This window comes from Lytechinus variegatus, chromosome 16 (genome assembly GCF_018143015.1).
Source record: "Lytechinus variegatus isolate NC3 chromosome 16, Lvar_3.0, whole genome shotgun sequence".
Classification (NCBI taxonomy): Eukaryota; Metazoa; Echinodermata; class Echinoidea; order Temnopleuroida; family Toxopneustidae; genus Lytechinus; species Lytechinus variegatus.
Window position 1 is genome coordinate 13,241,167 of NC_054755.1, and position 18,809 is coordinate 13,259,975.

Consider the following 18,809-nt stretch of genomic DNA (forward strand, 5'->3'; position numbering starts at 1 on the left):
CTTTCTACAAATATATTTGAAGCATATAGGTATTTCCTTTTTTCTATATCAAATTGTTTGGGGCTGAAATATGAAAATTGTTATTATTTTTCAAGCAATTTAGTCACATTAAATCCTTTGTTATTGGTGGGGCCCATCATGATCCAGTGGTTCTGACTCTTGCCTTTTGAACATACATAGCCATGGCATGTTTTTCTTCACCAAGAAATTTATCCAAAGTTTGCTGCATTCTACCAAGGTGGGGTGAATGGGTATATGTACCTGGCAGGTTTAAAGACACTGAGTGCCACTGAAAAAAAGGTAGTGGGAGCTAAAGCCGGGGTAATAAAAGCAGCACTTTGTATCCTCTGGCAAAAGGTGCTATGTAAATCCAGCTATTATTGTTATTATATTGGGGTTCTGTCTTCCATTTTCATGCTTGAGGTTAAGAGACTGCAGACATGTAGGAAGGTCAGAACAAACACGAACTAGGGAAGGAAGAAACAAGCAATAAAAATGAGGAAAGGAAAGAATATCTGAGCTCAATGTTTAGAATTTCCATCGCTTTTATGAGGCTTCAAGTAGGAAAGAATTATTTAGAGAATAAATTACTTGCATTTCTTGTCTCTTTCTCTCTGAGGTACAGCAAAACTTTCTCTTATCATGAATTAGATGATTTTGTAATGAACAATTTTTAACTAAATCCTAGGAAAAATACATATAATTTGATTGATAAATGAAGATATAGCTGTTGGAGATAAAATTAAAAAGTATGGAATATTAATCAATAGGCACCTGTTCTAATAATTGACCGTCCTTTTTCAAGTGATGTGAATGCAAAATTGTCTTCTTTCATGTGATGTGAAGATCATGTTATGAAAAAACAAAGTAATTTAAGCTTTTCTGTTTGCAATTATCAGCAAGAGGCAAAATATTTTTGATACATAGTTTGAGCTGGGTATTAAGTGTATCCTTCTAAATTCCCTCATTTGCATTAACAATGGGGTAAATCACTGTCCATAGATTAATTTGGATTATTTCATTGTTTAAAATCTGGAGGTGTAAAGAAATTAAGACAATTTCAAGCATAATTTATCATCATCAACTTTTATGTTTAGTACTTGGTTCATTGTTCGTCACAGACAACAAAGTTTGAAATTTGGAAAAGGGAGGTTTAGTTGTACCTATATCTTTCTCTATCTTTATCTCTTTATTCTCCCTCTCTCTTTCCTTTCCCTTCTTTCTCTTTTTCTCTTTCTGATTTTCTTCCCTCCATTGCTTTACCACCATACTGCTTTGTCCCCCTCATTCCTCTCCCTTGTCTAATAAAACAAAAACAAAATCAAAACCACTTTGTGCTGATCACGCCATGGTCTCTTTCAACCCACTCTTCATTCTGTGTCATAGCATCAATACTGGATGAAACCGAAGGCAAGTGACATCATCTATTGTTTTGTTTCTTTGTCTGTTCGTTCGTTTGTGTGTCTGTCCGTGTGCAAGGGTAATGTCTTTCTCTTGCTATGTCAATTAGCTCCGTGCAACAATACTACTTCAGATACCTTTCTCTTCTTTTGAGTTGGTTCGGTTCGGTATGATAACTGTATGATATTTTGAAAGTCTATTACCATTTCTGTAACAATGCCAGGAATGAACTCTCACCTCTAGTGGTGTATTATTTGTTTGTTTTTTTAGTCCCACTTACAAATATTGGTTGCATGCTGGTAACCACCCAAGAATGGCCCAAATATAGATCCCTGTTGGACCCCAATTCCTTGAAAAGGGTTAGGTAACCCTGATAACTACCCAATACTGGCCCAAACCCTGTCAGACCCCTATTCATTCCTTGAAAAGTGGGAACCTCCCTTGGTAACCCAAGTCTGGCCCAAACAGATCCCTGTTGGACCCTTATTCATTCCTTGAAAAGAGGAAACCGCTCCTGGTAACCCAAGACTGGCCCAAGTATAGATCACTGTTTGAACGCTATTCCCTGAATAGGTGGAACCACCCCTGGCCCAAATGTTGATCCCTGTCTGACCTTATTCCTTGAATATGGGTAACCACCCAAGACTAGCCAAAACATAGATCCCTGTTGAACCCTTTTCCTTCCTTGAAAAGTGGGAACCACACCTGGTAACCCAAGACTGGCCCAAATGTAAATCTGTCGGATCCCTATTTATTCATTGAATCGTGGTAACCACCCAAGAATGGCCCAAATATAGATCCCTGTTGGACCCCTATTCATTCCTTGAAAAGTGGGAACCACACCTGGTAACCCAAGACTGGCCCAAACATAGATCCCTGTTGGACCCCTATTCATTCCTTGAAAAGTGGGAACCACCCCTGTTAACCCAAGACTGATCCAAGTGTAGATCCATTTTGGACCCCTATTTATTCATTAAATAGGGGTAGCCACCCAAGACTGGCCCAAACATAGATCCCTGTCGGACCCCTTTTCTTTGAATAGGGGTAATCACTCCTGGTAAACCAAGACTGGCCCAAACATAGATACCTGCCAGAACCCTTTTCATTCCTTGCTTCCCTCTAACAAATCCAACTTTAACATTTAGAAATTGCCTGGAATCTGTGTCTGGAATTCATTTTTCATACAACTGCGCTATATTTAGCAAAACTTCAAAAATCAAGACAAACCATCAAATAGCTTGCAGAAAATTCATATTGTGTCTTTTAAATGAATTAATGATGCGTTATATTCATCCTTAAAAGCCTTCCATTGGTGACATGAAGTGCCCATCCAGCATGATATATTTTGTATCTCTAGGTATTTTGGTTGACAAAGTTTAGTACTGCATGATGCATTAATATTCAAGAACCCATATATTTCTTTAAAAAAGAAGAATTTAGTTTAAAGATGGCCTTTCCTTCTAATGTATCATTATGCATGTTGGTACCAAGTATGGTATATAATGCATCTTAGCGCCAATTAAATACAGGCTCGGATTATATAAAGAAGAAGGAGAGAAGACATTATCTGATGCGTCATATTTTCCAGGAGCCAAGCCCTCATATTTTTTTTCTTTTAAACGTAGCCTGATCAATGCCTGCAACCTGTGTTTGAAGCTGTTGTCCATATTGCTACTATGTTGAAAACAAGAACACCAACTATTAACAGTTACGTTTGTCTCCCCAGCATGTGGGTCACACGCCCTAAAGTTTTGCCTCTGACATCTCGATCATCAACAATCCTTGTTCCACTGACATGCACAACTTATAGTGCAGCAACAAATAATTCATTTTAGTTTTAACTGCTTGCCGGAGCTTTCCATGATTTCAATCAATCATTTGATGCCTTTACTTTTTTTACATTTATTCTTATTTCAGCGTATTATTTGTTTTATCTCTGGATCACTGGGGTATATTTTAGAGAGAAATGAATTCTAACAAGCATGCGAACGTTTCTTTAGTTAAATTCCCTTTTCTTTGAATTGCATTTTATTATGAAGCAGCATGAATAGGACAAATTTAACACTTGCTATCTGTAATTAAGCATGATTAATGATTTGAATCTAAAAACCATTAGTTTCTTGGTCCTTAAGAGTACTTCATCTGTAGGTTTAATACACTGTAAAATAAATTGTGTAACAATAGATTAATTATTTCTCTCATTTTCAGATTATTGGTTCTATAACCAATGACCAGCATGGCTTTTGTAAGAAATGCAACATTCTTTTTTTTTTACTTTATACTCACATTGTTTCCTGCATTTTTCTTTCTTTCAGGGGAAACATTTCTCATTGACAATTCAATGATGTTCCAGTAGCATACCAATCTTATTGAATGTTCTTTATATATCATATAATTTCATAATCTCTTTTATTATTTGAAAAATTAACGAGCATGTATGACTGCAAGCATGAATCATGGGAAATTAATCGGTCATGTGACAGGATCAATTTGGTATGCAAGTGTATGACTATTTTTTGGTAGTGAAATGCATGCTGGATGCATATAATTAGCATGTTAATGAAGGTATGTTGAGATTGCGGACTGGCATTAGGAGCATGCATGGTGGGGAATCGACCTATGTTATGCAGAAGTTGAATGGATGTAAGACATAAATGGTACAATTTATACCATGTCCTTTTTTCGCCTCTGTCACCTGTACGTAGATGTGATTTTTATGAAGGAAACATTGTTTTACCTTTTCCTAAACTCTAAATTTCATCTACATGTATAAAGCCACATATTTCAGAAATGGAATAAAGGCTTTCTGTAACTTGCGAGCATGCATTGATCATTACCAATGTTTATTCTAATCATATTTAATCATATCTTATAACATGTTGTGCCATATTACTCTTTGAAATATGAATGGGATATCAAATCTACTTTCCATGAAAAAAGAAACTGGAATCCGTATCTGGTGTGAAGAACGAAAAGGATTTGTATTTTGATACCTGTATTATAAAATAAATAGCTGTCTCTAATACTACATTTTGTGAGATATGTGCAGGCCAATCATATTTATTATACAATCATGTACTTACCTTATGTGTGCCTGGTCCTGATTATTAATATAATGAATTAAATATGCAAAAGAAGCATATATATTTATTGATAAAAGCAAACTTGATTCAGAAGTGTCATATCTTTGTAATCATCTTTTTATTTAATGGAAGTCCGTAAAATTGAGAAAAGGGGATAAGATTAGGAAAACAAAATATTTTAGAAATTCCCAGGAACCCTATGGTTATGATTGAATCATTTTTTTCATGTAGACCGAATTAGTCAAGAAGCTTAATTTCATTGCAGTTTTAATTGGACATTGGACTTACACATAATTTGTTCCCGACAAACTATTATACATACATCTTTATGAAAAGTCCAATAATTTTGATACCCTTATTTTCCTTTGAGTCTATTTATTAAGGAAATTATTCTATTCTACAGAGAAAGAGGTTTGGTTTGGATGCCATTGTTATCAGTATTGGGGAAAAAAATGATCCAAATAAGCAAATCTTATTAATAATAGGACTTGATCTGTTTAAATATTCATATAATGGTTGACATGATCTCATAAATTCTTGCTGATGTGCCCAATAGGACCTATACACATTGGAGCAGGTTTTTGGTGGTACACCCATGTTCAACTCTGCAGAGCGAACGGAAACCATACTACTCTACTTTGTTCTACCCTTATGCTTGAGGGTTGGTTGTGGAAGAATTGGTGAGTACAATTATCAGGGAATAATTTTCCTGGTATTGCATTGCAATTTGCTCCACATTTTTGAAAGACTGCTACGCAGAAAGTCTTTTGTTTAGCATATTTTTGCATAGGACTGTACATTACTTACGGTGAAAAATGCTATTAAAATTTGTAGAGCAAAATTATTCCCTGATTATATAGGACGATAAATTTGTCGGATGATCTGGGTGTTGAAATAAATTCTTGGTTTTTAAATAGCAGTATTGTATTCATGCTCACAATCATGTTAATCCCACTGCTGCCACTGATAGACATTGAATGTTGCTGGAAGAAGGTACCTTTGTTCATATGGCATTGTAATTTTATTGCTGTCAATGATATGCATCCAAATCCTGCAACCTTAGAATAGAATATATATATATATTCTGGTCAGCAATGATGTGCATACCACTACCGGCAACATCATAAAGGAAAAATTTTGAAGGTTATGACTGTTTCGTTCATGGGGAATAAATTTCTCATCGCATTATGTAATTTGTCAGAAATGATGTACATCCCACTGCTGCCACCATCAAATATGAAATGTTGAATTACGGTTAGACTCATGACAACTGATACCTACAATATGTTGCATTTGGCATGGTTACATGTGTATTCCTGCACCCAACAATCAATATCCCTCTGCTGGCACAAAGTCTGACAAACACTTCTGCAATTCTACTCGCAGTGTGATATCAATCTACCATGGTTGATTTATCTCCTATGTGTAGATTCACCAAAGATCAGACCATCGGACATCTCCTTTGCTCTGACCATGATCCTCAACGCCCTGTTGCCACCCCAGAAGCAAGCCAGGCCATCCGGAGGGGGCAGTGGACTCCCAAAGCACAACTATTCCTCTATGACGGACCTTCCCAGCCATACAAGCGCTTCTTACAGGGATTCAACTGGATGTGTGCCGGAGTCACTTTATGAAGCTGGGTACCTGGGTGAGTGGATGTGCTTACACATTCATTGTGATATATTCTTAGGCTGAGGTCTTACCGGTTCATTTCAGGTCATCATTGTTGCTTTGCATCAATGGTGTGCGTGAGGTCTAGTGGTTCTGACTCTTGACTTGAAAACAAAGGGTTATGGGGGCAAATCCCAGATATGGCATGAATTCATTTCAAAGATCAACATTGTGCTGCACTCTTCTTGGGTGAGGTGTATGGGTATTTATTCCATGAATAGAGGCAAATACCCCTGGTAACCACCCAAGACTGGCCCAAACATAGATCCATGTCAGACCCTTCTTCCTTGAATAAGTGTAATCACCCTGTATCCTACCAAGACTTGCCCAAATGTAGATCCCTGTTGGACCCATATTTCTTGAATAGGTGTAAACATCCTGTAACTTGCCAAGACAAGTCTGGCCCAAAGATAGATCCCTGTTGGACCCCTATTCATTCCTTGAATAGAGGTGACCACCCCTGGTAATGGGTAACAGGCTGATCCCTAGACCACCATTAGGCAACAAGAGTAATCACTTTCTAAATGCCATATATTATCATGATTATATCATGGTCATCAAAGAGGTATTTTATTGCAAATTGCAGCTCTTTAAAATAAATGAAATCAAATTGCAATAGGAGCTCAATAGTACTAAACATGTAACAAGTTATATCATCAATGATTATAAACTGTATGTATATATTTTTTCTTTTTTGCAGGTCTGAAGATTATGTTGGTCTGTTTCCAGTCACAGTTAGCCAGAGAATGGCATCGCATAGCAACCGTCGTCAAGGAACTTGGATCACACATGATGGGTAATCTCACAGTGTTAAAGCATTGAAGCATGATTATACAGAAATATTACTGAATTCATTGGTGTAAATTGAGAACTTAAAGTCTGGATGTTTTATTTTGCGTATAAACAGAAACAAAAAATACTGGTGATTGATGGCATTTACATAAAGTTTCATATAGTGTTACAGTTAACACATTCATGTTCTACAAAATGTATCTAATGTAAAGTGTTAGAAATATTTAGGTCTGGTACAATTTTCTAAATTTCATTTTTTTATCATTTATGATTTTCTCATTTCAGGTGGAGTAGCACTTTGGAGTTTCTTAGATTTTCTAACTTCTGTCAAGACACCATTGTATGTCCTCCTGAAGCCTTTCATTGCATTCAAGGTATGCTTGCTATTTTGTTTGATGTTCTATGGATACATGAATTATTATGACTATTATGGCATACCTACCAACTATATTTATTTAATAGGGGTCGTTCATATTTATTGGGGGAAGAGGGAGCACCATTAGATAACAATAATAGTAGCGGCTGCTAAAAAAGTGTAAGTGTACACCTTTCGGTGCTCATAGCTCTTCAAGAAAGCATGATCTACATATGAACTTATAGAAACAGAACTTTTTCCTAATGTGATATACTATAATAAATCGTTAATGAGAGGGAAAAAAGAAGTTATCAGTTGTGACTGGCATGTGTCTGCGGATGGAAATTGACATAATGTGATAGGTTTTCATATTTCAACAGAACAGAACTTTTTCCTAATGTGATATACTATAATAAATTGTTAATGAGAGGGAAAAAAGAAGTTATCAGTTGTGACTGGCATGTGTCTGCGGATGGAAATTGACATAATTTGATAGGTTTTCATATTTCAACCACTGTGTCCCTTTCTCTTTGAAAAATCTGTCTCTACTAAAATGTTTTATCAGCCTCAATCTTCCCATTCTCCCTTTCTATGGGTTCAGAGTTGGTATAAGAATGTTATTGTATATTCTGTAGTCTTGATAATTGTGTTACACCAAAGACTTAAACCAGTAATTGTAAGGTATATCATTGTAATGTTTGGGCAAAGAATGATTTCATTTTCCTCTCCTCATTGGAATATAAACAAACTGTAATAGATGGCAGGTTCGAATCCCACTGGCTCCATTTTTTTTTCTGACTCATGATTTTCATTACAGATCGAGCATGGGATCTTCAACTTAATAGGAATAATGCCGAAAATTTGTTTACAAATCATAATTTCCTCCTATTAAAGCCTCTTTATTTACAAAAAAACTGCATATAGAATTGAATAAATATAGCTGCCTCTCATCCATGTTCAAGTTTTTCCAATGAGGTAACTCCTGATTTAAGAAAAGGGGCGCTGCTTTCCAACAAAAGATTTCAGCTTTTGATAAGAAATTGCACCCTGCATATTTATCTGTTATCTGCATGGGCATATATTTTTTTCAAATTGTCTTTCAGATGTTGCGCATGATCTGTGAGACCGACTCGGAGGTCATGCTGCAGAGGTACATAGGTCAAAAGTTGAGAGGTCATCACTGCCAGTCGCCAAAGAGCATGTCCGACAACATGATTGAGTTGTGTAATGAGTTACGGCATCTTAGAGACAACATGTTTGTCCCCAGAGGTAAGAATATAATGTTCTTATGAGGTCATTAATAGATAAACAGTACTCTGCAATATGATATGGGTCGTTTTTATACAGTCCCTTGTAATCTTTATAATGAGAGTATTAGCAACATTTGAGTTATCAAAAAGTAGCCTTAGAAATGAACATGCTGAAGCTTTTACTACAATGAGCTTTTCTTTGATTTTACACTGATGAGTGCATATCGTAAAGCTTCAGTATGTCTGTTTTTAAGGCTATTAATATTATACGACTTTGTGTTACTAAACACCTATTTATCTATCAAAAGGTGTTTTCACTTTAATAGATAAAGTAAAAAAAAAAAAATCGAAAAAAGCATGTTCCATTATTCTTTTGGATGGAGGATGGTGAAGACAAGGAATGTGATACACTATATACAGTATAAAGCACATGGTACATGATTCACTTTGAACTCTAAGGATCGTATTCTGAAGTCAGGTTTAACTTAGACCACGGTCTAACTCTGTGCTAAAATTATGGGAAGCCAAAAGTGTCAAAATTTTTAGTAAGTTGTATGTTTCTAATTTTTCACTGTGCTCTTTCCTGGTTCATCGATGGTGAAGACAATCATCTATTTATACTTCCTAGACAATTATGAATGATTTGATAGCAGAATGAGCTGAAGTATGATATCTCTATTGTCAGTGATTATGTAACGATTGGCTGTCCATAGTTAAACCACAACTTTAAACCTGAGTTTAAGTTAAACCTGACTTCAGAATACGGGCCTTTGTGTAGTGGTAAACTTTATTAGATTACACATTCAAGTCTAGGCTAATCTTTCACAAGGTTTACTAAATTGCCTCATTTAGTGTTAAAAAAACTGTATATACATGTATTTTTCTAGTTAAAGATAATTACGAAGACAGTTTGAGGTACATGCCTTAATATTTTCGTAGTTTCAGGGCTAATAGAAAGAATATTAGAGTGCACAATGTCACTAGTCATACAGTCCATTCAGATCACACAAAATGTACATGAATGTATCTATAGTCAAACATTCATGCATAGTCAAATATGCCTGCATTTCATAATGTCATTATTTATGTTATTTTAATATCATATGATTGAATGAAATATATGTATATTGTTACATTTGATAGAAATCAATTCATGTCTTTATAAGGTGAAAACACAAATATGCATTACTAATCAAATGCACTCTCCATTTGTTTGTTCTGTCATTTTCCTCCCCATCTTTCTTTCTTTGTAATATATGTGTGGAATGTTCGTGAATCTTTTTTTCTTCCATTTTCTATTTCTTCATTTCCTGCCCACCTCTTCTCTGATTGCCTTGTTTATGGTTTTGCACTCATTGTTTACTTTTTTTTATCGTATTCTGTAAATGTTGAAATATGATTACAATCTTTCTTTATATATTTGTCACTTCACCTGGATATTTATTATTACACGTTTTTGTAATGTTTCCATATTCATTTTGTTTTTACTTCGTCTTGGTGTCTACATGAATTTTTAAAAATTCTTTTCAAATGCTCTACGATTAACATCAAACATTCTTTGTACAATAAAAAAAAAATGTGTTTGCATGCCTGCCAATCTGTTTGTCTGGTGGCCCATACATTGTCCCCATAACTGGCTGCCTGTATTGTTTGTGCGTTTGTTTTTGTTGTTTTTGTCTTCTGATGATGTTTCTTTGTGTTATCTGTTTGTCCTTCATGTCCGTCTCTCCATCTGTTCATTGTTTGTGTTAACACTTTAGATCAAGTACGTTTCACAGACGAGTTAGTTGCACTGGCCGGAGAAAGGGTGGAGAGCGTAGAAGGCATGCAGGTCATGTCACCATTCCAGCAACGTAGCTCCATCATCTCACGACTAACTAGAAAAGGTCTGTTTCCATAGCAACTCACACTCACAAAAAAAAATCATGAATGAATCACCGAGTCACGATGTCTGATTGAGATTAAGCACAATTTGAATGATAAGTCAGAGAGAATCATTATCCCGATAATATTGCATTGTCTTACAAAGAATATGATATTACTTTAACGGTGACACGTCAGTTGCTCCTGCAATATTTGCTCTAGTATTCATATTCCAGAGAGCATAGTGTTAGAGTTAGGATTGTAATAGAGTTTTTGGTTTAGAATAATGTAAAGATTAGGATTAAGGTTTATGTAGTTTTGGATGCTAGGTTTTTAACCCTATCTAGGCCGGGGGGGGGGGGCCTCCGAGGCCCCCTCCCCTCAACGAATCCCACGATATTTACGCTGCGCGAAATTTTTTGACCGTGCCGCTCGATGACTTTTTACTTTCAAGTCTTGTGCAACTTTTGAGACCAATCTCGCGTCACTCGGGTATGTGGTTCCGAGATTACGCAACATTATGTAAGTGCATGTCAGACCGAAAATTGCTCAAAAACGTGATTTCGTGTACAAAGTCAATGCAAATTGTGTTTTCAACCAAAATTCATAAATGTATGATTATTTTTAGTTTTGCTGGTCTAAATGTATTTATTTTATGCTTTTTATGATCATAGAAGAGTCCCCAACAAATTTCATTGAAAAAACGATGAAAAACAAAAGGTCGAAAAAACAAAAAATACATAAGAAATTGCAAAAAACAATATAATAAATAAGAAAATGATTCCATATCACAATTTTATTCATGTACACTTACTAAGAACACCACAAAGAGTTTCTACATCAAAAATCAGTACATATGGAGCCTTATTTAGGGAGTTAGAGGAAAAAGTATGATTTCGCATACTAATTACGCATAAATTAGCATAATCACTTAATAGTGTTTCGCATGAAATAAATTACTATACAATCTTGTAGATGATGTCCCAGGCAACACCCGTGCCAATTTTCGGCGCGATCGCGCGGTCGACGGCCGAGATCTTAGGCTCCCAGGCCCCCCCCCTCGGCCATATGAACTCCCAAAATACCCCAGCCTAGATAGGGTTAATTAAGTTTCAATAATGTTCACATTTTCCTTTAGAGCGATGTTCACCGGAGCAAATGTCCTGGAACCACGTTAACATTTTGCACATTGCATACTGAACTCATCCATCCAAATTCTCTCAATCACATAAGAGTTAACCTCTGTGTATGTAAATGTAGGCTTATGAAAACTATTAAAACAAGCACTTGTAAGCATATGATTACCTTGTGTATGGTTGGGATGGGTCTGGGGTTCATGGGCTTGAGATTTTCTTATGTTTACCCCCAAGAAATTTAGCAAAGCACTTGAGAGAATGTATACATAGCTTCCCTCATTTAAAAAATTGATTTTGAATTGTTGACAATTACAAAGCATACAAGAATCAAAATTAAAGCTATAGTTTAATGATAGGTCATTCACAATGTTGAATTCAGGTACTGCTTTTTTAACTTCTTTTGGAAATGTTTATTTTTTTTTACTCTTAAAAATTTGTGGAGTGTATAGACTAGGGCTTCTTTTCATTTTCCTCAAAAACACTAGTAATATTTTGTTTATATTTTGTAAAATTAAGGACAAGTCCACCCCAACAAAAACTTGATTTGAATAAAAAGAGGAAAATTCAACAAGCATAACACTGAAAATTTCATCAAAATTGGATGTAAAATAAGAAAGTTATGGCATTTTAAAGTTTCGCTTATTTTCAACAAAATAGTTATATGAACGAGCCAGTTACATCCAAATGAGAGAGTTGATGACATCACTCACTCACTATTTCTTTTGTATTTTATTATATGAAATATGAAATATTTTTATTTTCTAGTCATTGTCATGTGAAATGAAGTTTCATTCCTCCCTGAACACGTGGAATTCCATTATTTTAACATTTTGTGCTTCAGGCAATGAGGTCCTAATCATCAAATTCGTAAAAAATGGAAATATTGTATATTTCAAACAATAAAAAACAAAAGAAATAGTGAGTGAGTGACGTCATCGACTCTCTCATTTGGATGTAACTGGCTCGTTCATATAACTATTTTGTTGAAAATAAGCGAAACTTTGAAATGTCATAACTTTCTTATTTTACATCCGATTTTGATGAAATTTTCAGCATTGTGCTTGTCTGATTTTTCTCTATTGATTTAAATCAACATTTTTCTGAGGTGGACTTGACCTTTAAATTAACTCATGTTTATTGAAGTCACGCTGTAAGGTTAGAAAAATGACTTAATCAATCATCCACCCTCATGTAGCCACAATCACCTCCCGGCGTAGCTCCAGCCGACAGAGCTCCCGTCGCTCAAGCCGTCGAAGCACAGGCAGCCCCCAGGATCAGGCCGACCTCAACGCCAACAGCTCCACCGAACCCTCCCGCATCGCTCGCTCCAACAGCCAGTACAATCGCAGGAGCTTGCGTCACACGGAAGAATGCATCGCCGAGGCAGATGCGGAGGCTGAGGCAGAGGACGTGGTCGACAATGAAGAGTGCAAACTAGGGCGTGGCTTTACACGGAGGCAAAACACCAAACGAATCAGGTACCCAATTTCTATTGCTTTATAAACTATATGTGACCTACTTCCCCAAACCACCATCAGTTGCCAGGTAAGGTTCCCTGTAAATAGCCAAAATAGTAATTTAGTCTCCAAAACCAAACATTTGAAAAATAGCTTATCTGAAAGAAAAATTCTTCTTCATACTGTAAAAAATTCAAGTCATGAAGTTGAATAAAAGGAAAGATACAACAGTTTCTTGGAAACTACTCTTTTCGGACTGCATGAAAGTTTCACTGAGATCACACAGTATGTATACTGTATAGTGTATACTGTATAACGCTCCACTGTATAGTGGAGCGTTGTGGCCCAGTGGATTAGTCTTCGGACTTTGAAACAGAGGGTCATGGGTTCGAATCCCAGCCATGGCGTAATTTCCTTCAGCAAGAAATTTATCCACATTGTGCTGCACTCGACCCAGGTGAGGTAAATGGGTACCGGCAGGAAGTAATTCCTCAAAAAAAGCTGTGTGCACCGAGAAGGTAGCCTAGCTTAGCCGGGTAATAATAGCAGGGCCCGCTGGGAGAACAGTTTTCGGAACTGAAGTGGCTACCCTGGGTAAATATACCTTTATTATTATTATTATTATTATTATATCTCATGCTTGAGTGAACCCCAAACTCAAACCTTGTTTTCTCCTTATTTTTTATTAAAGCATGACCTGGAGGAGACAAAGCATTGGAGGGGCATATCATTGTTCACTGACAATACAGTGCCCCTCCAATCATTGTCTCCTTCAGATCACGGTCCGCCACTGGACGTACAGATTAGGACGTGCGAGTCAATGAGCAAATTCTGTAAGGGTCCATTTCCCCACGTTAAGTGAAGCTTGTTTATTTCCATAGTTTGGAATGAACTATCAAAGAATTAAGACTGAAATAATGTTGTTTTTTAATTAGAAGAATTTATTAAAGGGGCTGCTTATAATATGCACTTTACAGGTAAAGGATATAGGTAAAATCTTTTGGTAACTTTCCCCCATTTGCCACTTACTGTCCTTTAACGCCACCTCCTCTTTATCCCTCCCATCCGTCAGCCGGAGCACCAGCCAGCGGAGGCATCCAACACGGGGTCGCGACACGGCCCCAGCCCTGAAAGGCACGGTCATACCGGGTGTAACGGAGAGTTCTCCAGTCACGGACGATCCGAAGGTGACGACTGCAGAGGAAGGGGAAAAGAAGGAGAATACACCGACGGCAGAGAAACAAGAAGACAAGGTGGAGCCTAAGGAGAAGATGGATACAATTGTACATAGTGAGTGTTAATCAGTTTGGATGGATTTCATTTGGTGATGGTGATGATGGTGATGGTGATGATGATGATAGCAATGATGATGATGGTGAGGATGGTTATGATGATGATGGCAATGATGGTGATGATGATGAAGGTGATGAATATGGTGATGATGATGATAGTGATGATGATGGTGATGGTGATGATGATGGTAATGATGATGATGATGGTGATGATGATGCTGGTGATGATGATGATGATGATGAGGACGGTGATGATGATGATGATGGCAATGATGGTGATGATGAAGGTGATGAATATGGTGTTGATGATGGTAGTAGTGATGATGATGGTGGTGATGACGTTGATGATGATGGCAATGATGGTGATGATGATGACGATGATGGCGATGATGATGATGATGATGGTGGTGATGATGATGGTGATGATGATGATGGGGATGGTGATGAGGATGATGATGGTGATGATGGAGATATTATGATGAAGGTGAATATAATGCTAATGATGGTGGTGATGATGGCGATGATGATAATTAACATGATGATGTTTATTGTGAATATGGTAATGACGTTGATGATGATGAAGGTGAATATGATGATGATGGTGATGATGATAATGACGATGATGATGGCGATGATGGTGATGATGATGATGGTGATGATGATGATGATAATGGTGATGATGATGACGATGATGATGATGGTGATGATGATGGTGGTGATGATAAAGATGATGGTGATGATGATGATGATGATAATTAACATGATGATGTTGATGGTGAATATGGTGATGATGATGGGTGTCCAATTAAAAATTACAATGAAAACCAGGTGAGGGTTTCATAAAGCTGTTTTGTAAGATGAAGCGTGATTTTAACACGTTTTTAGGTGCTAAATAAGCTATACATGGGGATATATCATTCATGACCAGAAACTGTCACCAGTCCTGCTTGAAGTCATTTGCAATTTATGAACAGTTTATAAAACTCTCACCTGATCCAATCAGCAGATTCATACTTATATTTCCAAACTCTTGACTCTAAATTTGTTTCTCTTTCATTTGTGTTATACATGTATCTACAGTAGATATGAATGCATTCATATACCTTCTTTCTTCCAGAGTACAATTGGTCTTCTAAATTTTTGTTTAAAAATATATAGTAACACCATATTTACTCAGGGTAGCTTCCTTTGTTCTCGAAACTGTTCTCTCAGCATTATATTTTTGTTGGGGGGGGGGCAAAGTCACTTCCTTCCAAAATCAAATGCTAATGAGTACTTACATGTATTGTCGATAAATACAAAATATTCAAATTAAGACTTACAGTAACATTACATTAATTTCAAGCGTCTTAAAATACATATTTCATGCATGTGCTTAGTACAATTTTGTGTATAGCTATAATGATTTCTAGCTGTGTCAGTATTTTTACTGATTGAGAACAATAGTATATATAGATATGTATACATGTATATGTGAATATGTGCTTGTGTTATTGATTATGTAAATATTACTGATTCAATTACATTTGTATATTAATTATAATAAATTGTATGTCATGCGGACAGGGCCGTTGCAGAAAGCAGTTAGAAACTGACAGTGCTACCCTGTTAAATTAAAACTACAAATAAATGAATGAATGAGTGAGTGAATGAATGAATGAATGGATGAATGAATGAATAAATAAATACTATCTTTTGTGGTAACACCAGCCATCAAGTTGCATCTTCCATTTTCTTATTAATCTTATTGTCTAATAGTCGGAGATGCCTTGATAGAAAAGTTTGATCACGACGACGAGGAAACAAACGAGGAGAGCCGTCTGCTCCAAGACACGTCTTCCCCTCCCACCCTCAAAGCAACCCAGCACAAATTTGTAGCTATGGGACCGCAGACTGACACGGAGGAAGAGGATGTTAGTAACGTTCAGGAAACGATGAGACTTTTAGACCTTGCAAAGGAGCGTAATCCGGTTATTAAGGACAGAAGAGGCACATCCTCGACTGAAGACACTCATGTTTAAGATTACCTGATGGGCCAACATCATTTAGATGCAGTGGGGCTACAGTGTTAGGAATTCCTCCATAGACCTACTATTGCGTTTGATAGCCAACATGACTCTTTAATGACTTGGACATCAGTGTAAGGAAGAATATAGCCATACTATTAGATTATTATGGTAGCAAACGTGACTTTCTATGACTGGGACTGCAGTGTAAAGAATTCCTCTACAGACCTGCTTTTCAACTATTATGGTTAGCTTACATGATATTGTATGTCTGGGACTGCATATGTTGTGAGTAGGAGGGGGTACATTCAAGGATAAATGCTTTTCATAACCAAAATGTGTGGGGGGACATATATCTGAAATATGAATGATTCATTTGTTTGCTAGCTAATTGGTATTACTGTACATACCAATGGATGTTTATATAATTGTTTTCTTGTTTTTATTAAAGCACAGGTAAGAGTTTTCTCAACCTGCCATCCCAAAACCAACAATTTTTATATAGCTTAAAGAATGACATAAGCTTCAAAAAATGATATATAGCTTGCCAAAATTGATTCACAATAACCCACACAATTACTTGATTGACCTTATATAGAAATTAAATTAGAGCTTCAAAGAATAAAGAGAAAACTATTTTCAAAGTTCGGGGCTCACCCAAGCATGAGATTTGCCCACTATTTGATCTCGATGAAACTCCAACCAGTGTTGTCAAAGAAACTCTTGTATCTTGTCCTTTGTTTAACAGGCATGTTTAAACTTTACAAATTCAAATTTTGACATTATGAAGAAAGAATTGTTCAGATTAGCCCATTTTCATTAAAAAAAACCCAAACTTTTTTTTGAAGAGATGTTAATTACTTGGCTTTATTGTCTAATGGTGTTTTAAAGAATATGAGAGCCTTAACTCAAATATAAATAGACACAAAATTTGTCTTGTTACAGGAATTTCACAACTCTGAATCAGAGCCACATGGTTTTACATGCTATTAGTGCATGTGTGGTGTAAACATGAAGTGTTTAAAAGCAATCAGAAACATCACAACAGTATCAAAATATACCTTCTTAAACTTTCTCTCTGTACATTTAAATGCATGGTTTTATCAGTTGAAGTACATGCAGATGTATCAGTGTGCATTGTGGGTATACATGTATGTACATCCATCTAACATAATGTTTCGGGGTTTTCAAGCTTGTATTTGAAATTTCTCATCAACATACTGCTGTCAATAAATACATGCAACTGTATATTTGTAGAGGCTCTACATTGTTCTAATTTATGAAGCATTAATCCTTACCCATTATCAAAACTCAATAAATCATACCTCCACAAAGCCCATCGCCATTTGACAAAAGCACTCAATGAACATTTTACCATATTATGGTATCATATCAAACAATATCATATTAAATATTTGTGTACAGTAGTGTATTCACAGAGTTGTAAATTGTTATATTTTCTGAAATGCTCTGAACGTAACAAGAAGTATCCAAAGCAAAGATGCATGTACATTGATATTGTGATGTTACATGCACTGTACAAACAATATATATTGACATGTATCTACTAGGTGCTCATATATATCTATTATTATATCATACCATGTTCATGTACATTTCAAATATTATACATATATATGATCTCAAATATGTATTCCTCACATGCCAAACAAAAAACCACAATGTATTTATTTAGACACTGTTGAGATTAAGAGTATATGATACAGTATATATATGTGACAAGAATTTGTGAATAATACTGATAGAATTATGAAAAAATACAATTCGTGTACATGTATATCTATAGTATTCTATTGTACTTTATGACTTGCACAAAACTATCATTGTCGTGTGATTTAATGTTGATCTTGTGTAATATTAATGTGATGTGCTATGTTGTATGCACATTTACATGTATATGGATAATGAGTACGAGTGTTTGCTACAATACATGTATGTTAAAAAAAAATGACATGCTTCTGTTTTTAGACAAAAGCTTGATTACACATAGACCTTCTTTTGACTTTGAACGGAGGATATGTATCGACTCAGCATTAATTTATTTTACCTTGGATTTAACAACTTTTTTATCCAGTTGACCTTTGTGAAGACACAGTATTTATTTGATATTTATTTGTTAAATATCAATTTTACTTTTTTTATGTTATTACAAGACAGGGAATTGTCCTTGGATTGAACAACTTTTTTATCCAGTTGACCTTTGTGAAGACACAGTATTTATTTGATATTTATTTGTTAAATATCAATTTTACTTTTTTATGTTATTACAAGACAGGGAATTGTCCTTGTAGAGTGCATATCATACATGTAGCCTGTAGTTTATGTAAATGTACGTAGATGCACTTCAAAAACTTTGTTGAAGTATTAATAACCTTGATTTTTTTTAGCTCCACGAGCCTGCAGCAGGGGCCGCGGCATCGTTTTCAAAGTGAGGGGGCTGAGCCAAAAGTGTGGGGGGGGGGGGGCTGACCATGCAACAAAA

At 35.9% G+C, this 18,809-nt stretch overlaps 1 protein-coding gene across 5 annotated transcripts in view; it reads left to right on the plus strand.

Annotated features, from left to right (window-relative positions):
* The window catches only part of LOC121430407 (protein unc-80 homolog), a 102,594-nt gene extending 84,060 nt beyond the window's left edge, over positions 1-18,534 (plus strand). For 4 of the 5 annotated variants that reach the window (XM_041627692.1, XM_041627695.1, XM_041627694.1 and 1 more), the window contains 9 exons: positions 5,041-5,164; positions 5,914-6,132; positions 6,856-6,951; positions 7,233-7,321; positions 8,406-8,571; positions 10,313-10,438; positions 12,747-13,029; positions 14,081-14,298; positions 16,059-18,534. In XM_041627692.1, the coding sequence (XP_041483626.1) occupies positions 5,041-5,164; positions 5,914-6,132; positions 6,856-6,951; positions 7,233-7,321; positions 8,406-8,571; positions 10,313-10,438; positions 12,747-13,029; positions 14,081-14,298; positions 16,059-16,321 (1,584 nt within the window). In that variant the 3' untranslated portion in view covers positions 16,322-18,534. Of the gene's footprint in view, positions 1-1,386; positions 1,724-5,040; positions 5,165-5,913; positions 6,133-6,855; positions 6,952-7,232; positions 7,322-8,405; positions 8,572-10,312; positions 10,439-12,746; positions 13,030-14,080; positions 14,299-16,058 lie in introns of those variants that run through there. The other variant, XM_041627696.1, reaches the window with a different exon arrangement.
* The last annotated feature ends 275 nt before the right edge of the window (positions 18,535-18,809 follow it).